Below are 19,334 nucleotides of genomic sequence, written 5' to 3'. Positions count from 1 at the left end.
TGGTATCAGTGAATCAAATCTTTCCAACATGTTGGATTTTGCGATCACCTGGGCGCAGGCATCGGCAGAATGGTGAATTGGCCCAATACACTCCTGATGTATGTGCCCCTTTAGCATGAATGGAAAATGATTTCAGGTGGAAAGACAAATAAAGTTACATACATTTTATTCTCGAAACTCTCAAATTCTAGAGTAGTTTTAAATAGCGTACAATGGATAAAGATTGCCTATTTGCATTTAATATTCACACTACTGGAAGTGACTATGGGGCAGATGTACTAAGCCTTGAAGGTAATAAGTGGAGAGAGATAAACTACTAACCAATCAGCTCCTGTCACTTTTCAAACACATACTTTAAAATGGCAGATTGAGCTGATTGGCTAGGACTTAATCTCTCTACACTTCATCGCTCTCCAAGACTTAAGTAAATCTTCCTCTACATTGCTGATATAATAAAGACATTTTACTTTGTAGTGGCAAATGTACAATACATGTCTTAATTCGCTAAACAACGACAGGCATCCAAAATACAGCTGCAAGTGCTACAGTAGTGTTTATATAATTACAGCACTGCCTACATCATCAAATGTTTTAAGGATTCTGTTATCAAATAAAGTATATGTAAAACAAAATAATTAAGGAAGGTGGATACAGGAGCACATGTGCCCACTGATATATATTATTAATATAGATTAAGAGTTAAAAGTAAAGCTTTTTTAAAACTAATTTCCTCTTTTAACATACCATATCACACACACTAATTCAACAATTGTAACAAAATAGATATTTGCATAATCTATATTTTTCAGCTGTTTTTAATTTAAGACAGCTGCAATGTAATTAGCAGGCTGTGCTGCATCTAACTAGTAACAAATTGCACTTATGTTCTGCAAATTGATAATTCATTAACTTCTACATTTAGGTAACATTTCAATTACACATGTTCTGTCTTTGTAAAAAGGCCATATTTATTTCCCATCCTCTCAATGGTTATGGTATACTTTTACTGGAGCAAAGATGGTATACTCGTTCAGGGAACATAAAAAAACTACAAACAGGAACCAATGTTTGGTAAAATTTTCATTATGAAATCATTTTAATTATTTAAAAGTTTGGCTTTTGTTTTTGCCATCTATATTTGTGAGCTATACTGCATTTGCATGGCATCAAGAGGCTTCAGATACTGACAGGTGAATGATGATGTATTTCAACACTTATTTAGGGCAAAGCATTGTCTCTTTATTCTCTCTGCATTATTATATTCTGTTGCTTTATTTTGTCCCTCCATGTATTTTATTATATTTTTCATGGGTTCTATCCGTTATCCAAATTGCTCACTCCAATTCATTCATAAATCTATAAGTTGCTTTTACAATACAGAGTTCTGTTGCATTTTACATTAGCAATCACTTAGAAAGAGTATTATTGAGCAGTAAATATTATTTACAATTGCAGAGAACAAAATGATTGGCTTATAGACACACGGTCATAATGGTTTTAAAGTTGTTAGTGATGTTTTATCAGCATTTTGGTATCTCCCAAAGGGAGGAATTCAATTGAATATTCAAGGATTGAAAACATCCAGCAGAAGAAAAAAATGGCAATTTCAATCGAGTATTCAATTGAAGTAGTTTTTGCCTGTTTTTAAGACCTTTTTTTTCGCAGCTGCGGTTTCACTTTTTTATTGGTCAAAAATTGAAATACCAGGCAAAAATTGCCACAATTTTTGGCAAAAACATGTGGACAGGTGAGTAATTCAACGATCCAGGTGTTTTTTAATCGTGCCAGAATTGCCAATTAAACAGAATCCAACCTTAAAAAGTGCCTATTTTTTGCCTATGTTTAAAATTCATCACCGTCTGAAAATATATTTCAAACCATGTTTCTTTTATGAGAAAAATATTTATGGTGGGTCAGATACAATTATAAAACATTACATTGCAAAAAAAATAGTTTATGTAGAGAAGTCCAGTATGTTGTGGAATTATCTACTCACTGATGTTCAGACATGTGAGAACCATATACAAAACTGTATTTTTTATTATAACTTCTTTTACCACTTTTATACATAAAATCCACAGACCATAGGTTGAAGGTGGAGCTACCCCTTCAGATGTGTGATGACCCCGGGTATTTCACCCGTCATGGAATTTTCTGGGACATTGGTCTTTCGGCATTTAGTGGGCATTAGGAGATCATTCATTTTCAAGTGCTACTGTTCCCGACCAATTTTCTTTAGATATAACCTGGGTCACCAAGACCTGATTCACTTTTCAGATGTACACCAGGTTGTCTATTTGAGTTGTAAGTCCTGGGAAAAGCCCTGCTAGCGAGCAGGTTCATAGACTTTTGTCTGAAAGTGGTATTACTCTCAAGTAAACAAGTCTTATGGGACCCATACTTCAAGTCGTTATAGGGCACCATTCTGCTGCTGCTTGGGTACAGAGATGGGGAAATCTGACATGTTGAAAAGCCTCAATTCCAATCCAAAAAGTTATTGGGATCAGTGAATCAAGAATTTTTAAAATGCTGCTTTTCACAGATTCCCAGATGGATCACAGATAATCAATTACATTACATTAGGGAGTATCAGGGTAATTACCCGTTCTCCCTAACCCTGGGTTGGGAGGGGGGATCAGGGACATCCAACATATAGAAAATCCTCAATTCTACAATTCCAACCAAATATTGACTAAAATTGGTTAGTCAGGGATTTTAAGCATGTTGTTTTTTGCTGATTTCTAAATGAAAATTGATATCCGCCATTCAGCATTGACAGAATGTGCAAGTGGGCTGTAGATTTATTTACAGGTTCTTATATAGCCCAGCAGATTCCTTTGCATTTTACAATTGTAGACAGTGATCAAACAAACTGGGTAATAGCAGACAGATGTGGAGGTAAGAGGGCCCTGCTGCAAGCTTAAAATCTATAGGGGCATAGAAGGGAAACACATGGATTGGCACCAGTAATAGCATAGCAGTCCCACCAAGTTGCAAGTCCAGAAGAAAAGCTATAATACATAAGTGCCTCAGAGGGTTATGCGTGTGGTACTTAAATATGATAGGCTTGCCTGAAGAGGTGAGTTTTCAGGGAACACTTGAAAGTTTGGAGTCTAGCGGAGAGTGTTATTGTGCGTGGAAGGGCATGCCATTCTTTTAATAAACTGCTCTTCTAGTATTTTGCATGTGCAGGTAGTGAATCTATCACATACTGAGAATTGGCTGAGAGATGGAGTTATTGGGAAGCAAAACTGACACTTATAGAGGCTACAATGAGATCCGGCAAGAAGGAAATCGCATGCTTATTTGACTGCTTGTATCGATAATGTTTGCTTTGCTTTTAAGTTAATTGTAGATGTGCAATAGGGCCTGCATTATTAGGTAAATACAAGTGGTTTGCAGATGGGGAGGTACTGCGCTCACCTTCTCGGTGTTTGTATGGTGTGAACTAAATAATATGTGAGGCCCCAGAATATTGAAGAATGACACTGCAATTGACTTGTGCTTAAACACTAAGTGGTGACTACTGACACCTAAGTAAAATGATGAGAGGAAAGAACAGATGTGTGCAAATACATTTATTGTGAAAACCAGGGAATTGGGGCTGGGGCTGACCACCATGCAACTTCCACTCAGTGAGTGGTGTCCGTTTGCAGGTGGATGTGGGGGCCACAGGTGGGGCAACGATGTCCTGTGGTGGGTAGGGAAAAGGGTGGGCGGGTGGATGAATGCAACAATTGCAATGAGTAGTCCCGAAAAAAGAGTCCAGAACAAAAGAGGTATGTGGATGTCATCGGAGGTTGGCGTCCCAAGACACCCCAGTGGTGCATCCAGACATACCTTGAATCTGCCGCTTTGCGGGTGTTGTTGTAGGTAGCCGTTGATGAAGTAGTGGCCACCGGCGTCCTGTTGTCCCGGATCGGGGGTGCCAGTTGTAGAGCACGCTGCTACAACAGTGCGCCGGTGACTGCCGGAGGTGCGGGCCTGCGTCACCAGCAGCGCGACGCACTGGAGTGACGTGCGCTCGACTCACTAGGGAGGAGACTTCGATGGATGTGTGAAGCTTGATGCTGTAGGTGGGCGTGTATGTCCCAACGCGTTTCAGCCGAGGTCCGGCCTTTTTCAAGGGTGTCAGTACTGTGATTAGGTCCCGAATATAAGGGGAGGTTGGCTCCACCCCTCTCGTTCTGATTGGTCAACATTGAAATCAGTTTGCACACATCTGTTCTTTCCTCTCATCATTTTACTTAGGTGTCAGTAGTCACCACTTAGTGTTTAAGCACAAGTCAATTGCAGTGTCATTCTTTAATAATCTGGGGCCTCACATATTATTTAGTTCACACCATACAAACACCGAGAAGGTGAGCGCAGTACCTCCCCATCTGCAAACCACTTGTAAACAGAGTCTGGACCACTCTAGGTCTGCAGCCCCTTCGCACACAGGTAACTCGAGCGCTACACCAACCCTGTTTAACCATTAGGTAAATACAGTTGATCTAAACTATCATTTATTGTATGATCTCTACTACTGTCAACAAGGTACAAACAGCTACAAATTTAGTTGGGATCCTTTACATTAATGTCTTTCATTTTCATATCCTTAAACTAGCTCCTCTTAGTCTCTAAGGAGCACCTAATTTAAACTGCACTTTTGCAATCATGATGTAAATTGGTATTAGGAATATATTCTAACCTGTTCACATTTGTCTACAGAGCCTGCTTAAACAAAATGTGGGGCTCCAGGCAAATATGAAATGTTGAGCAAAGTCCCTACAGAACAAAATAATTACCTTAAATTTTCTAAATCATTCATATTATATTTAGAAATTTCCCGGATAAAACCTGATGAAACCAAACCAAACATATTAATCCAAACATTTCTACAACATATTGTTACCAATAGTACATTTGGTTATGCAAAGTCCAGAAAATTATTCCCATCAGTGTTAAAGTGCCCATACACTGTGCGTTTTTGCTCTGCGATGCGATGCTCGCTCCTGTGGGAATCCCATCACACAGTTCAAAAAGTATGTACTGCACATACTTTTTGAACTAGCTTTGGATTGCATCGTATCACATGCAAATTGCATGCAATGCGATATAGCCCAAAACGCATTCGATAATTGCAGTGTGTATATCTGCAATTTCCAACATACGATGCCCCTCAATAACCAGTTTTTTTTTTAAATAGAATGTTTGTCACTAGAAATTATATATTATTATCTTAATAAATGGGATGTAATTTATGAAGAACAATACATAAAAGATAACCCACTATGTGTGAGCAGACTTAGCAAAAAAAAGCATACTCACTGTACAGAGAGCGGAATATATCTTTAAAAGGTATAGTTTGAAAAATTGTTCTTGCCAAGTGTAATAAATAGGCCACATGTTCAGTGCATGCTTCCATAGAAAAAATTATAATAATAACAACAGGTCAGAATATAAGCAGCTCCATCCAGCTCCTGGGAAGGTTTGGAGCCTCTATGGTTAAAGGATGGTTAAATCAACATAAATGTGTGATTATAAGCTAAATATATTCAATCTACAGTATATTTATAGTTTAAAAACAACCAAGTTAAGCGTTGTATGAAGGGGCATGTTACCCTTGGATTGATAAGAAGCAATCATGATTGCCAACCATCAACATATATAGAAAAACATTAAATGGAAAAGTACTAAATTGTATTTCACACTGCATTCACCACAACAACTGGTTTTGGTTTGAATCCTTATATTCAGTTCTTTATAACTTTTTCCTTATATGCTATTATAGTTTAAGCTGGGTACACACTTGTCCAATTCTCATCCAATGAAACCTCTGACCTTGTATTTAGTCAGACATTGGTAGAGTGCATTAAGCAAACACAACCACCGGTTTCATTTAATCCTGTTTGTCTGGTCTTGTCATACATAACCCTTTGAGTGCCAACCTTACTGTGAGGTATTCTCGAAATATTCGTTAAAAATGCCAGCGCCACTCACAGTGAATGTTCTTTATTTGTGTGCAATATTTAACTAAACTTTAATTAATGAATTAATTGACTTGGCGGTATTTGTATTTGTTTATTCTAAAAGAACAGTTGTTGTGGGTGATGCTGGCATTTTTTAGTGGATATTTTGAGAATCGCTCACAGTAAAGCTGGCACTCAAAGGGAGTGTGTATGCTCCTGAGACTGGTTTGTCCAATTCTTCTCCCGATTCATTTCTGTTAGGGACATCTGGTCTGCCAAAGATTGGATGCATCACATTCTGGCAGATGGTTTGAGCAGATGCATATTGGAGGTCTGCAGCACAATACCTGGATACCCCCTAAATATTTTCAAGAATGGGATTTGTGAGGCTGTGATTTACATCAGGATTTCAGATCATAGCACACAAACAAAACCAACAGCAGAGACACTTCAGCTGCTAGACTTTTAATTGACACACAAATAATTTTTTTTTTTAAATAATATTTTCTCATATCATTATATAAAAATAATAAATTAATTATGTGTTATTATTTTTAATGAAGGTTTTAATTCCAAACAACACTGTTTGAATTATTTAAAAGAATTCATACAGTAATTTTTTGCTATACCAACAAATATTGTAACAAAATAATATTATCATACATCCTAACATGGGGTTTCCTCTCTGAGCCTTTAGTCCTGCCAAAGGGGATTACTAGAATTGCAAAGCAATGTGCTGCAGGCCTGTTTTATAGCAAAGGTATTACTTTTAACTTGAACATTAAAACCATCAGGATGAGAGATAATAAATCCAACACAGTATTATTTTGTCCAGGGATCATCATTTTTAGTGTGCTTTTTTTTGTGCAAACCTGAAACATATTAGAAAAAGGGGGCATCAATCAAGTTTCTATTCCCATATGTTCCATTATACCCAGTTGTACAGAAATCTTTAAATGCTATCCCCTCACCATATTTCCATCTTCCTACTTGCATATTGTAATTAAATGTTAAATGTGCATGTTTTTTAATACTAGGTATACTACATATATTACTGTACAGTTTGGAAATATTATTTATTATTAAAATTGAAACATACCTGCTAAAACGATGAAAATAAAATACTATGGTAGATAGTTTATAATTCTACTGATGTCAAACAATAAATAGCATAACATGAATTAGATAGGTAGATACAGACAATACTATTTTCTGGACAAATTTGTACAGGACCTCTGGGTCTGGGCGAGAGGCAGAACTACCATTAGTGCCGTGGCTCCTGAGGACTAAGGGGACCACTTCTACTAACCTCTTTCTTCAACCCACTGGTTTTTACCTGTCACACTCTGCCTCCCTCTGCCTCTCCCTGTCACCCACTGCCACTTTGCATATTGTGAAATTGGGTTGGGGCCCACATTATATTTCTTGCACCTGATCTCACCAATGATACACACGCACACACACACATACATATATATGTGTGGGATATCTTGCTCTGGTGCCCTCAGGTCAGGCTGAGACAGCCTGTGGAATATCCAATCTGTGCGGCGGGCGGCACTCGGAGGCTCAAGAAAATCACGTTAAGAACTGTAGAAGTGCTTTAATGAACAACGTTTTGGGGTCTTGTCCCCTTCCTCAGGATCCCATCCTGAGAAGGGGACAAGAGCTCCTAAACGTTGTTCATTAAAGCACTTCTACAGTTATTAACGTGATTTTCTTGAGCCTCCGAGTGCCGCCCGCCAAACAGATTGGATATATATATAACACGTTCCATGGGTTCCAGCGCAGCCACTTTAAATGATTTCTTGCTGGGTGCCAGCAGCGGCATAGAGTATACAGGAGACAGGGGGGATGTGGCACTCCAGGCGGGTATAAAACTTAACTTTTATTCATGTCAGCAGAAAACAGCAACGTTTCAATGCCATTGTCATATGGCTAAAAGATTACAATGCCTGATGACAATGCCGTACAGGCATTGAAACGTTGCTGTTTTCTGCTGACATGAAAAAAAGTTAAGTTTTATACCCGCCTGGAGTGCCGCATCCCCTCCGTCTCATATATATATATATATATATATATATATATATTAGAAAATAAGGAACTTAAAAATAACTTATTAAATAAAACTTATTTTATGGAAAGTACATTTTGGCCCAGGACAGGCATATGAGATGAGTTCCTTCTGGAAAATATGGCACTGTATATATCTAATGTCCGTTAATCTTCGAAACACTGCCACCTGTTGGCAGTGAGTGAAACTACTCTACCTCTTTCTTCTATCACACACATGCACAAACACAGAGGCAAGTGTTTGTGCATGTTTGTACAAGGTAGCAGACTAGCTTTCGAATATATATATTTAGGTAGACAACTATATATAGAATATGTTTCTACCTATAGATAGATATACTGTACCTATCTATCTTTTATTTTCTCTATTTCTATACTTGTGTTAGAAATAGAGCAGTGAGCTTGAATCACATTATAGCATTAGTTCTGTCTGTATAATACCTCTTAATGTAAGGTTCTTAAGTAAAATTACCAGAAGAAAATGCAAACTTATTGTGCCAGGATTACTTTGCAGTGGTGATGTAGTAATGGGTACTCAAGTCACAAGTGGAATGTGATCACTGAACATTTCATAATCAACAGTGTTCTGTACAAAGGCTTAGAGGACATGAAGTGCTGGACAAAGCATTTCAATCTACATATATGAGAGAGACAAAAGAATAAATGCAAATGTACATTAAGATATTTTTCCTGAATAGATGTACAATACAAATATCAGATTTAATCAACATAAATACATATTTTATTCATCATTCTGTTCCTGGCAGTCTCCACCCATTAAAATAATGAGCTCAGAAATTCAAACACTTTAAAGTACAGTACAGTACTAGGCACAATCTATGTTTTGTTATTTTTATCCTTAGAATTCACATCTATTATTTTATGTGTAAAACATTTTGTTCTGTACCAATGAATGAAAAAAGTAAATGCAAGTATATCAGAGTTCTTAGATTAGAACATAGAAAAACTAGTGACAATACATAGAGGAACAGCTTTTTCTATACAGTTTGCCCAGAAAATGGACACCTCAATAGCGAGTCCAAATGTTATGGGTCCAAATGTTTATACCAAAAGTAGAAGCTATAAACATGCTTGTTTTTTATTTATTTATTTAATTGTATTGTTTATTATCAGTGAGAGGCTGGTTAATAATTTTTAACCATACTCTCGGGCATCAAAATCAAAAGAAGGGATTTAAGAAAATTTCAATGATCTTCAAATGTACAATACCAACTGGTATATCCAGTTGTAGGAAATATTTTCAACCTCGCTAGTTTTTCTTGTTGCTAGTACCTGTCAATGCAGGTGCAGTTTGACATTTGATCCTTGGTTAGGTCTCTGCCTGCCCCCCACTGGTACATACTAGCAAGTGCCATCAGATCAGTGCGTTTTTCTGGGAGACATCCTGTGCAAAGTTGCGTAAAGAAAAAATGTAATTCAGAGACTCCTTAGCCTAGTTGGTGCCAATCATATAGAGCTCCATTGCCCTAATGAAATTCAATCTTAGCCAAAAACCTTGTTCTGGTCAAACTAGATTACCATGCAAAGGTGGAGCCAGGTACAAAACTCTGACAGAAAGACTTTCTCTCTTATTTTATAGATAACACATCATTTGAAACTATAAGGTTATCCACAAATAAAATGTATACTCTGTTAGCATGCATTATATGACTTGATTTCTTTGCAAAGGCAGCATCCACTAATGGTAGAAGTGACGTTATTGGTAGAAATAACTATAAACTGTATACTGTAGTTCTGACTTCAGAACTGACCTTTTCCACTAATATTAATTACATATAATAAAGCTATATAGAATAAAATTTTAATAGCAATATTTATCAAAAAAAAAAAAAAAAGAACCTTACCCCCACATGTAAATACTATTATGCACAGCTATGGAACATTTGCAGTTTAAGATTCTAAGTAGTTGACAGGCTGAGATGACCGTGTAGGGTGATACAGGTTAGTGTTGTCAGTAACAATAAACTTAGCGAAGTGTATTCTGTCATTTACAATTAGTATACATCTTTATGACACAGGTGCATTATGTATGATATTTTGATAAGGACATAGATTTGTTTGCAATTTCAGTGAGATTACATACACCCAATTGGCTGTTATCAAGTTTTAAATTGTAGCAATCATATGGCTGAATACATTTATTCACAATATACCGTGTGATAAATGTATACATCTCTGCATAAATCTGTTACCAATGTATTTGACAAAGTCAAACTATTAGTACAATACATATTTTAATGTGTCAAGCATGATGTTTCTTTCTACAGTAATGTGATTACTTTATCACAAGTCATCTTGTTACAAATATAGATTAACAATGTATGCTAAATCAGTTTCATATATTGACATGTTTTTATTTTTGTATTTTGTAGAAAATGCTCAACCTGAAAAATAACCATCCTGTAAATGTAGCTTTTAAAAAAATGATGGGCGGTAATCAATTATGCACAGCAATTTACCACAGCAAATGTACCTGCCCAGAGGTATCCAATAAGAACCGCTACCAGCATTTACTGGTGATTTTTTTCCACTTGCCTCTGGCTAAACCAACTTTGCGATAAGCATTCATTATTGTGACCATGAAAAAATAGGCTCGTGACTTTTTACTGACTCATTGTAAAAGTGCAACCCCCCCTCCCCAATGACCTTCTTCCCATTTTTTTTTTTGCATTAAATATCCCATACAGATGTGTCATCCCCTATCTTTGCTGTGTATGCTACCATAAAACGTATGCTTTGCCACAATGCTATGCCACACAAACCAGCGCTTAGACAGTCCCATTGGTCTTTAATGTTTACTTAATTGTAGCAGGAGCTTATTTAAGCACGGCTACTGCTATGCCTGGATTTGCATTCTGTGTTAATACAAGAGGACATTAAGAATAATTTACTATAAAGATGGACACTTTCTATAGTAACTATGGGCCTTATTTTGGTTCATTCTTTCTGACAAAATCCTTCTTAGATGGACAAAACCATGTGCACTGCAGGGGGGGCAGATGTAACATGTGCAGAGAGAATTAGATTTGGGTGAGTAATTTTGTTTCTGTGCAGGGAAAATACTGACTGCTTTATTTTTACACTGCAATATAGATCTCACTTTGAAGTAAAACCCCACCCAAATCTAATTCTCTCTGCACAAGTAACACCTGCCTCACCTGCAGTGCTCATGGTTTTGCCCATCTAAGAAGGATTTTGTCAGAAAGAATGAACCAAAATAAGGCCCTAAATTATAATTAGGCTTTTCTAGTGTTTAGATTTAAAAAATTACATTGTCCTTGAATAATGCACAACAACTGGTCTTTCTTTTTAAAATGAATGATTCATAGTTGGTTTATTTATGATGACATGTATTTGATCAACATTGTCAATATGACATGATCAAACGGTCGACATGATAATGGTCGACATAGCATATGGTTAACATGAGATTTTCACAAAAAAAATATTTTCATACTATACTTTACCTTCCCCGTGGAATATGGTTAGTAATGGTCAAGTCGAGTACAGTGAAGGGATATATGCAAGGGGATGTGGTACACTAATTGGTTGTCCATGTGCAACAAGATAAAAATTGATATCTCCATTATCTAAAAAACTCATGTAGACATAAAACACCCATCTAAACCTTTTCATGTGTAGACCATTTTCATGTCGACCTTTTTCTGGTCTCATCCCTTTTACCATGTCAACATTGTGAATCTTAACCTTTTCTGGTTGACCTCAAACAGTGGTCTCCAGCCTGTAGCTCCCAAGGTATCGGTAACTCACGGTCATAATATTGGTGACTCGTCTAGCGGCAATACTGCTGAAACAGTTACAAGGAAGTTACCTCTGACAAAGTGCCTGTAATCCGAACCTGATTTTGGGACATACCACAAGGCAGAAAGCTAGAATCAGGAAGCTGCAGGGAGATCCAGTGTCATTGTCCTAGAACAGACAAAAAGCTGTGTCGGAGACCCACAAATATCAGCACTACCAGTGGAAGACAGCAGCACAGCTGACACCACAGCAGAGGTAAGCAGAAAGGTAAATGGGAGTCTCTATGGGATGTAGAGGCGATACACAGAAGAGCGTTCATGCTGCATGCTGTGGTCAAATAAACATAGTGGGCCAAGGGCTGGAAGTCGGTCATACGCAGACTACTTTTCAAAGTATAGAAACTACCAGTTTTTTATTTTTATATTTTAGTAGTTCTTCGGAATATTACATTTTTCTTAAGTAGCTCACATCCTAATTAAGGTTGTCGACCAAAGATCTATACACTGAATGAACCAAACCCAATCTAGTCTTTCTTTTCCACTTGACAAGAAAAAAAAATAGATTAAAAATTGAAAAAAAAAAAATATTAAAAGCATCTTTCCTGAGATGGATATAAAAGAGTAAGAATTTTTGCAGTATATGTACTGTAAACACCAATGTATAAGAGAAAGCTTAAAGACACTGATATCTAGATCATTCATATAACAGAAAAATGTTTTTTCACCAGTTATTTCACTATATGCTAATATTCCCCTAAATCAAGTAATGACTCACAATAAACTAAAATACACTGGACAGTCAACAATATATACACTACCTAAAGCCACCCAATCGATGAGGTCATGGGTTCGATTCCCACCATGGCTCTAACTGTACCACCGTCCCACCATGGCTCTAACTAAGCTTGTATATTCTCCCCATATTTGCGTGGGTTTGCTCCGGGCTCTCCGGTTTCCTCCCACAATCCAAAAATATACAGGTGAGTTAATTTGCTTCCATCAAAATGAACCCTAGAATGTGTGTGTGTGTGTGTGTGTGTGTACATGTGGTAGGGTATATAGATTGGGACAGGCTGATATGAATGTTCAACTATTCTCTGTAAAGCACTGCAGAATATGTATGCGCTATATAAGAAACTGTTAATAAATAATTAATAAATATGGATAGAATTTTAAGTTTAATTTATTATTGGAATAATTATGCATAACTAAAGTGTACCATTATGGTGCTATAGATGATTGTGACTCCACATACATTACTAGAATGTTACATTTCTCTCTAGGCTGATCAAGTATCTAGGTACATATTTATGAAAGCGGGAAATCCCCGAAAACAAACTTTTCTGAACTTCTGTCACAATGGTAAATTTGATAATTTTCCATATTTCAATCCAATATAGAATGTAATTATAACATCTTAACCATTTAACAATGCTTAACAATACAAACAACCCTCAATGTGACCAGGAATTAATTAACCCTTTGAGAGATCCTCAAAATATTTAACTAAACTTCAATTAATTGACTTGGAAGTATTTGCATATATTTATATAAAAAGAAAAGTCGCTGTTGGCCTTTTTTAGAGGATATTTTGAGGATTTCTCACAGCAACATCGGCACTCAAAGGGTTAAACTCTACATTGCAAGGAAATTGCCATTGAATGTGTTTATGTAATTTCTACCATTACAAACACATGAGAAAAGAATACACTGTATTTACTGTATTGAATCAAATCATATGAAGTTCAATAAAGTTATGCCTGAATGTAAGCTTTTACAACTGATCTCAGAAATAGGTTTACATTTCTTTGTAGAAATTCAGGCGGTTGAGAGAATAAAACTATCTAATACCACTGCAAACCCTTCCATTAATGACAACTTTTATGCTTTTAAACAACTTTTTTTTTTCTTCTTTAAATCTCAAATACATCATGAGAGTAAGTGGACATTGGATTTGTCTTTATAATATGTTAGTTTTGTAGATTTATATTATTTTTAATATGGCAATTGAATTAACTGCACTATAGAATGCTCATATGAAGCCCATCAGAAGAGTGTCAAAGGTACTACTTTTCAAAGTATAGGCCAAGACCTGGCTTCAGTCATCTGTGGGGACATGCTATATTGATTCCCCTTTTGTGGAGAGACAATGTTCTAAGCTTCCCCCATCCCCTAAGAGAAAATCCTAAATACTCTTTTCTCCCTTCTTTTTGAATTTATTTCATTTCACAAAACAAAATTTTAATTTTGTATGAAGAACATAACAAGGCTTATACACCTACATTTATAAACGGAGCATGGTAATCCTGCACCGCTGCAGTAGCCAACATCTTGACACAAGTATTCACACAAAAATATGGCATCACATATTTACTTTAGTACCTTCTTAGTCTACAGTTACTCTTGTTCAGCCAAGCATGTTGTTACCATGTGTTGTATACTTTATTTTTAATTTCAAACAATTTTGAAAAAAAAAATTGCCAAAGAAAAACAACTGTATAATGTTAATAAAATAATAATACATGCTGATCAACAAACAGGCAGAAAACAGTCACAAATGTACCCTGTCTGTGTGTCTGGCAGACAAACGTGAAATGGTAATTTACAGGGACATAAATTGTGGATAAAGACATTGGATGAGGATAGGGGAGTTGGTGTATGGGCTGAATCTGGAACCACCAAACGATTTAAAGCTTTGTAAGAGAGCACTGAAGCTGAGTGAAAAAGTGTGTTTGTATATAAGGTTTAGACGATGAGGTTAATATGCTCCCTAGACTCACATCAGTTGGATAGTTTGTAAGTGTCAGAGTTTACAGAACTTTCTGTTCTGTAAAATATTTTAAAGATAGGAAACCAAAGTTAAAAGAAAAAATTGCAAAAGCATAGCTGATATCTATCATTTTGTATATCTTACATTTTTACCTTCATGCGTATTCGTAAAAATTCTTCCAGAGAAAATAAATTAAACATTCAAAGTTCAATTTGTGCTAGTGCATGAGTATTCTCCACTTCTTAGAGGGAGAAAACAGGTACATTTCTCTGACAGCATTCTCATGGGCTCCTCAGGGAGACAGGTTTTTACTTACTCTCTGTATTATTTAAAACCAAAGTTAGGAATTAAGATGTTGCCACAAGCAAATCTACTCTGCTGCGGGTAAAACTAAACTTTTTTTCTATATAAAGTACTTTTTTTTTTTTTTTTATAAAATTTGGAAAAAAGAGGAAACTACTTTTGAACATCACAAATAACCTATCCCAAACAACATTCAGATATTCGCCTTAAGGTGTTGAATGTCTCAACTCGTTGTACAACTTATGTGTCTTCAAGGACCTTCCCTTTTATTGCTCAAAGGCTACATAGAAGTACTGTACTGTGAGTTTCACTGCCCACTCTATAGATTAACAGTTATAGCTTTAATCATTTAGAAATAGGCGATACTGGTGTTTTTTTGCAAAGTTCAACACAACTCATTCAGTGAAATATAAAAAGTAAATCAGTAGAAATATTCTTTGTCCTACTTCACATGTACAATAGTTATACATAATTTTTATGACATCTTAAAATGTTACTCTATTAGTACATATGTTTAATATACTGTTCAATTTACTAGTAAGCTCCATTACGCTTCTTAATCAGCCTTCATACCTGAAGTGGTCTTTGTTTCTCGCTGCTCTTTGGAGACTTTAGTCCACTTGTCTGCTGTTGTAAGAGAAGCTGTCTCGCTGCCTGAAGAGCCTAGATACAAACACACAAACAGGAATATAAGGAATTTTGAACCACATGGACCTACAGAATGTATTACTTTTTTTTTGCAGGTGTTACGCAAATAACATTTAGAGTTACATATAACTAATTGTAAAAGCAAAAATCGGTACTTATGTAGTATCTGGGCTGCCGATTTTTTGATTGTATGCCTTAAGTTAAGGCATACAATCAGATGCGATGCGATGCGATATCGCATCGCATCGCATCCGATATCGGATGCGATATCGGATGCGATGACCCGATTTTTCCATAGGAATCAATGTTAAAATGGACTGAGTCCATTTTAACATGGAATTCAATGGGAAAAATGGGTCCTTTTCATACCCCTACTATCCAAGTGGGCATGGAGTTGGATATAAACCTGTGGCGAGCGTAGCGAGCCACCGAGCCCGAAGCGTGGCGAGCGAAGCGAGCCCCGCGAGGGGACGGTATTCGTCCCCTCGCGGGGCTCGCTTCGCTCGCCACGCTTCGGGCTCGGTGGCTCGCTACGCTCGCCACAGGTTTATATCCAACTCCATGCCCACTTGGATAGTAGGGGTATGAAAAGGACCCATTTTTCCCATTGAATTCCATGTTAAAATGGACTCAGTCCATTTTAACATTGATTCCTATGGAAAAATCGGGTCATCGCATCGCATCGCATCGAATCGCATGGTCGCATGCGATGCGATGCGATCTCCCGATCCGACCCGATTTAGAAATCGGCAGCCCAGATACTACATAAGTACCCAAAAATCAATTGCAAGTTGCTACTATCAGATTTAGAAAGGCAAATGAGAACATGCTGCTTATTGAGAGCTTCCCTTTTAAAATCAAATTATCAAAAAATAAAAAATTACAAATGCACCTATTGTGACTGCTAGAATAAGCTAGTTTGTATATATTGATATATAGATATCAGTGGTCATGTGACATGATCTTTGGTTATTCAGATAACCTCATAAATCTATAACCTCATAAATCTATATGCAATTTTGAGCATATTTTATGTTTTTTTTTAAAATAAGTTTTTCTATAAGAAAAATAGTGATTCACCAGTTGGCTTTCAATGCTCTGGAACAGCAAAACTGTCAATTGTTTGTGATGGTGATGTTTAACCCATTCCATAGGCTATTTGAAATAAGTTGGCATAAGGTACATCTAGTTATTTTATAATATATATATATATATATATATATATATATATATATATATATATCCATATGTTATATATTATTCAGGGTCCAGACTCACATCCAGACATGAGTACAAGTTTGGTGCTCCTTTAAAGAAGTCCCAGGAGGGGAGTTCCAATAATAATAAAGTCCAGCATAAAGAAAGCTGAGGAGGGGACTTGTTGTTGGATTTTTTCTGATACAGAACGGAACTGATACAGAACAGTTTTCTACATATAGACTGGTACTGACAACATTCAGAATATGTATTAATGTCTAAATTAATATGATATATACTGTAGTTTCCATGAATGTATTTTTTTTTATTTTAATTGAATCACCGGCCATGTTTAGTTATAATTTTATAATTTTATTTGTGTTGTTCAAAATAATTATTTTATTATTTGGATCCATCACTTCTTTATTTGTTCTATTGTTATCTTAAAGAAAGGGGTTCCAGTAATGTATCATCTCATTGGAGCAATAGTTTCCAGAATATTGCATATTGATTTTGAATTACATTTATTGTGGTCACCGCAATTTATTTTTATTTTTTTGAGGAAGCAAACCTCCTAGATTTTGCTATTCCCATCCACAGATTGATTGGTTTATTGACTGAAACACAAAAGCTGATTAGTGGAGTCACAGCAAGATGCAAATGAAGCCAGATCCAAATAGGATACCTTTATATTACGTAGCGGCATCCTTACCTTGATGGACACCCAGTACAGAGATATTGTTAAAAGTGTGTGCAGCAAAGCTATGCACCGGCAGAAAGGGGCATGGCCTCATAGGGTAGGGGGCATGGTCTTTCAGTATGAAACTCCATTTTTGTCACTGTGAGGGTCCTGAGATGTGAGCTGCACCCAGGGACCAGCCAGTCTGCAGTGATGGTTCCAACAATGAGGTGTATTCAATGCTCCTTTTTCGCTGTTTTTAATGGCGAGTATGCTGTTTTTTCAGTGAGAAGTGTACTTCTCTCACTAGTTTTGGTCCTCACTCTATTCAACTCCACATGTTCTCCAAAAATAACTATCGATGGTCACATGGTTCGCTGTGCGCTTCTCCCCATTGTTCGCTGGATTTCCTCAATGGGAGTTTTAGGGGGATATTCAATCGCCGTCGAGCATCTCCCGTGGGGGAGATGCTCGACGGGCCCTATTGAATGCTGTCTTCCCCAACAGCATTGAACAGGGTTTCCTGGCAGAACGAGCCCGACATCTCTAGCTGTCGGGCTCGTTCTGCCGAGAACAGCCGGGAAGTGACGAGCTGCCGGTTGCATCTCGTCACTTCCCGGCCACAACTCGCGGCCACGCCCCCTTCTCGTCCCGCTGCAGGCGGGACATTGAATCCCGCCTGCATGTTCTTGGTCGAGCTGACCGAGAACGGGACTGGGTCACGGCAGGCGAGCAAGCTCGTCTGCCGTGACCCGAAGATTGAATACCCCCCTTAGTGTCTCTCTCCAAAAGTCTATTCAATGCAGAATGAGCGAGTGCTGCAGGTTTTATTTTTAAGCGACATTCTCCGTTTTCTCCTCGTCATCTTTTTTAGGTGAAGGATAGTGTTATCTTTGTGGGTTTTTTTTATTTTTGTTTGTGTTGTTTGGTTTAAAAAAATCCTGTAATGTACTGTAATGTATTTATTGCAAATGGCTTATTGCTGTACTCCTCAGTTAATTTATTTCGATTTTATTATGTTATTTTCCTGGTGACCAATAAGAAAGCAGTTTGTAATGCTCCTAGTTATTTACAACCATGGAAACTAAACAAGACCACACCAGACAGCACCTGACATGGCACTGCATAAGCAAACAGCCCTTAAAACACGCAAACAATTAAAAACTATTGAACAAAAGACTGACCTCTGTAATAAATCCTCTGCTTACTAAAATCCTCTGAACACGCTACACAAATCTGCCCAGCTCACGTGGAGAGCAAAGCGCACTCCTGCAGGAAATGGATCTTTCTCTCTAGCTACAGCACGCCCAGCTACAGCACACCCAATTACACTCGCCCAATTATGCTAAGTTCGCTCAGAGGGGCGGCGACCTGGTCAAGCATTGAATAAGGCGGGCTGAACAAATGACAAGGAGAACAAAAGTGACGAGTGCTTTGGCGAGGTCACTGCGAGACCAGAACAGTGAGCAGTGAGCCGGACTCGCCAAAGCATTGAATACCTGCCACAGTCGCAGGAGCCGGGTGCTGCACATATTGTCAGTACTTTGATGTCACATGGAGGCCTGCACTCCATAGTGATGTAACTGATATCACCTGCAAGGTCCTCCAATAAGATTAACAGGAGGTAATCTAACATATTGCTTATTTATGGAAAAATCCCCAAATTTCTACATATACATCAGTAAGTATATTACTAGATTCAAACATTTAAAGTTTCACTACATGCTTCAAAATATTTTACTAACATGCTCTCCGCTTTAGCCACAGTCCAAAAGATACTACATACAGCTGTTTTTTTACTGAGATTCTGGCAGATTTGTAACATAGAACTAGTAAATCAGATATGCAAGCCAACAACAGTGAAGGATGTGAGTAGGAAGACCAATCACAATCTGCAATCTCTTGACTATGGACTGTTATTGCGGCTGCTT

General features: G+C 37.2%; 1 protein-coding gene across 14 annotated transcripts in view; it reads right to left on the bottom strand.

Annotated features, from left to right (window-relative positions):
- Nucleotides 1-19,334, bottom strand: part of FOXP2 (forkhead box P2) — a 244,793-nt gene that overhangs the window by 143,149 nt on the left and 82,310 nt on the right. For all 14 annotated transcript variants that reach the window (XM_083182764.1, XM_083182762.1, XM_083182768.1 and 11 more), the window contains one exon: nt 15,453-15,542. In XM_083182764.1, coding sequence (XP_083038890.1) covers nt 15,453-15,542 — 90 coding nt within the window. The remainder of the gene's footprint in view (nt 1-15,452; nt 15,543-19,334) is intronic.

This window comes from Crinia signifera, chromosome 4 (genome assembly GCF_055691185.1).
Source record: "Crinia signifera chromosome 4, ASM5569118v1, whole genome shotgun sequence".
Taxonomy (NCBI): Eukaryota; Metazoa; Chordata; class Amphibia; order Anura; family Myobatrachidae; genus Crinia; species Crinia signifera.
The sequence above is the reverse complement of the archived record's forward strand: the minus strand, read 5'-3'. Positions and strand labels throughout refer to the sequence as shown.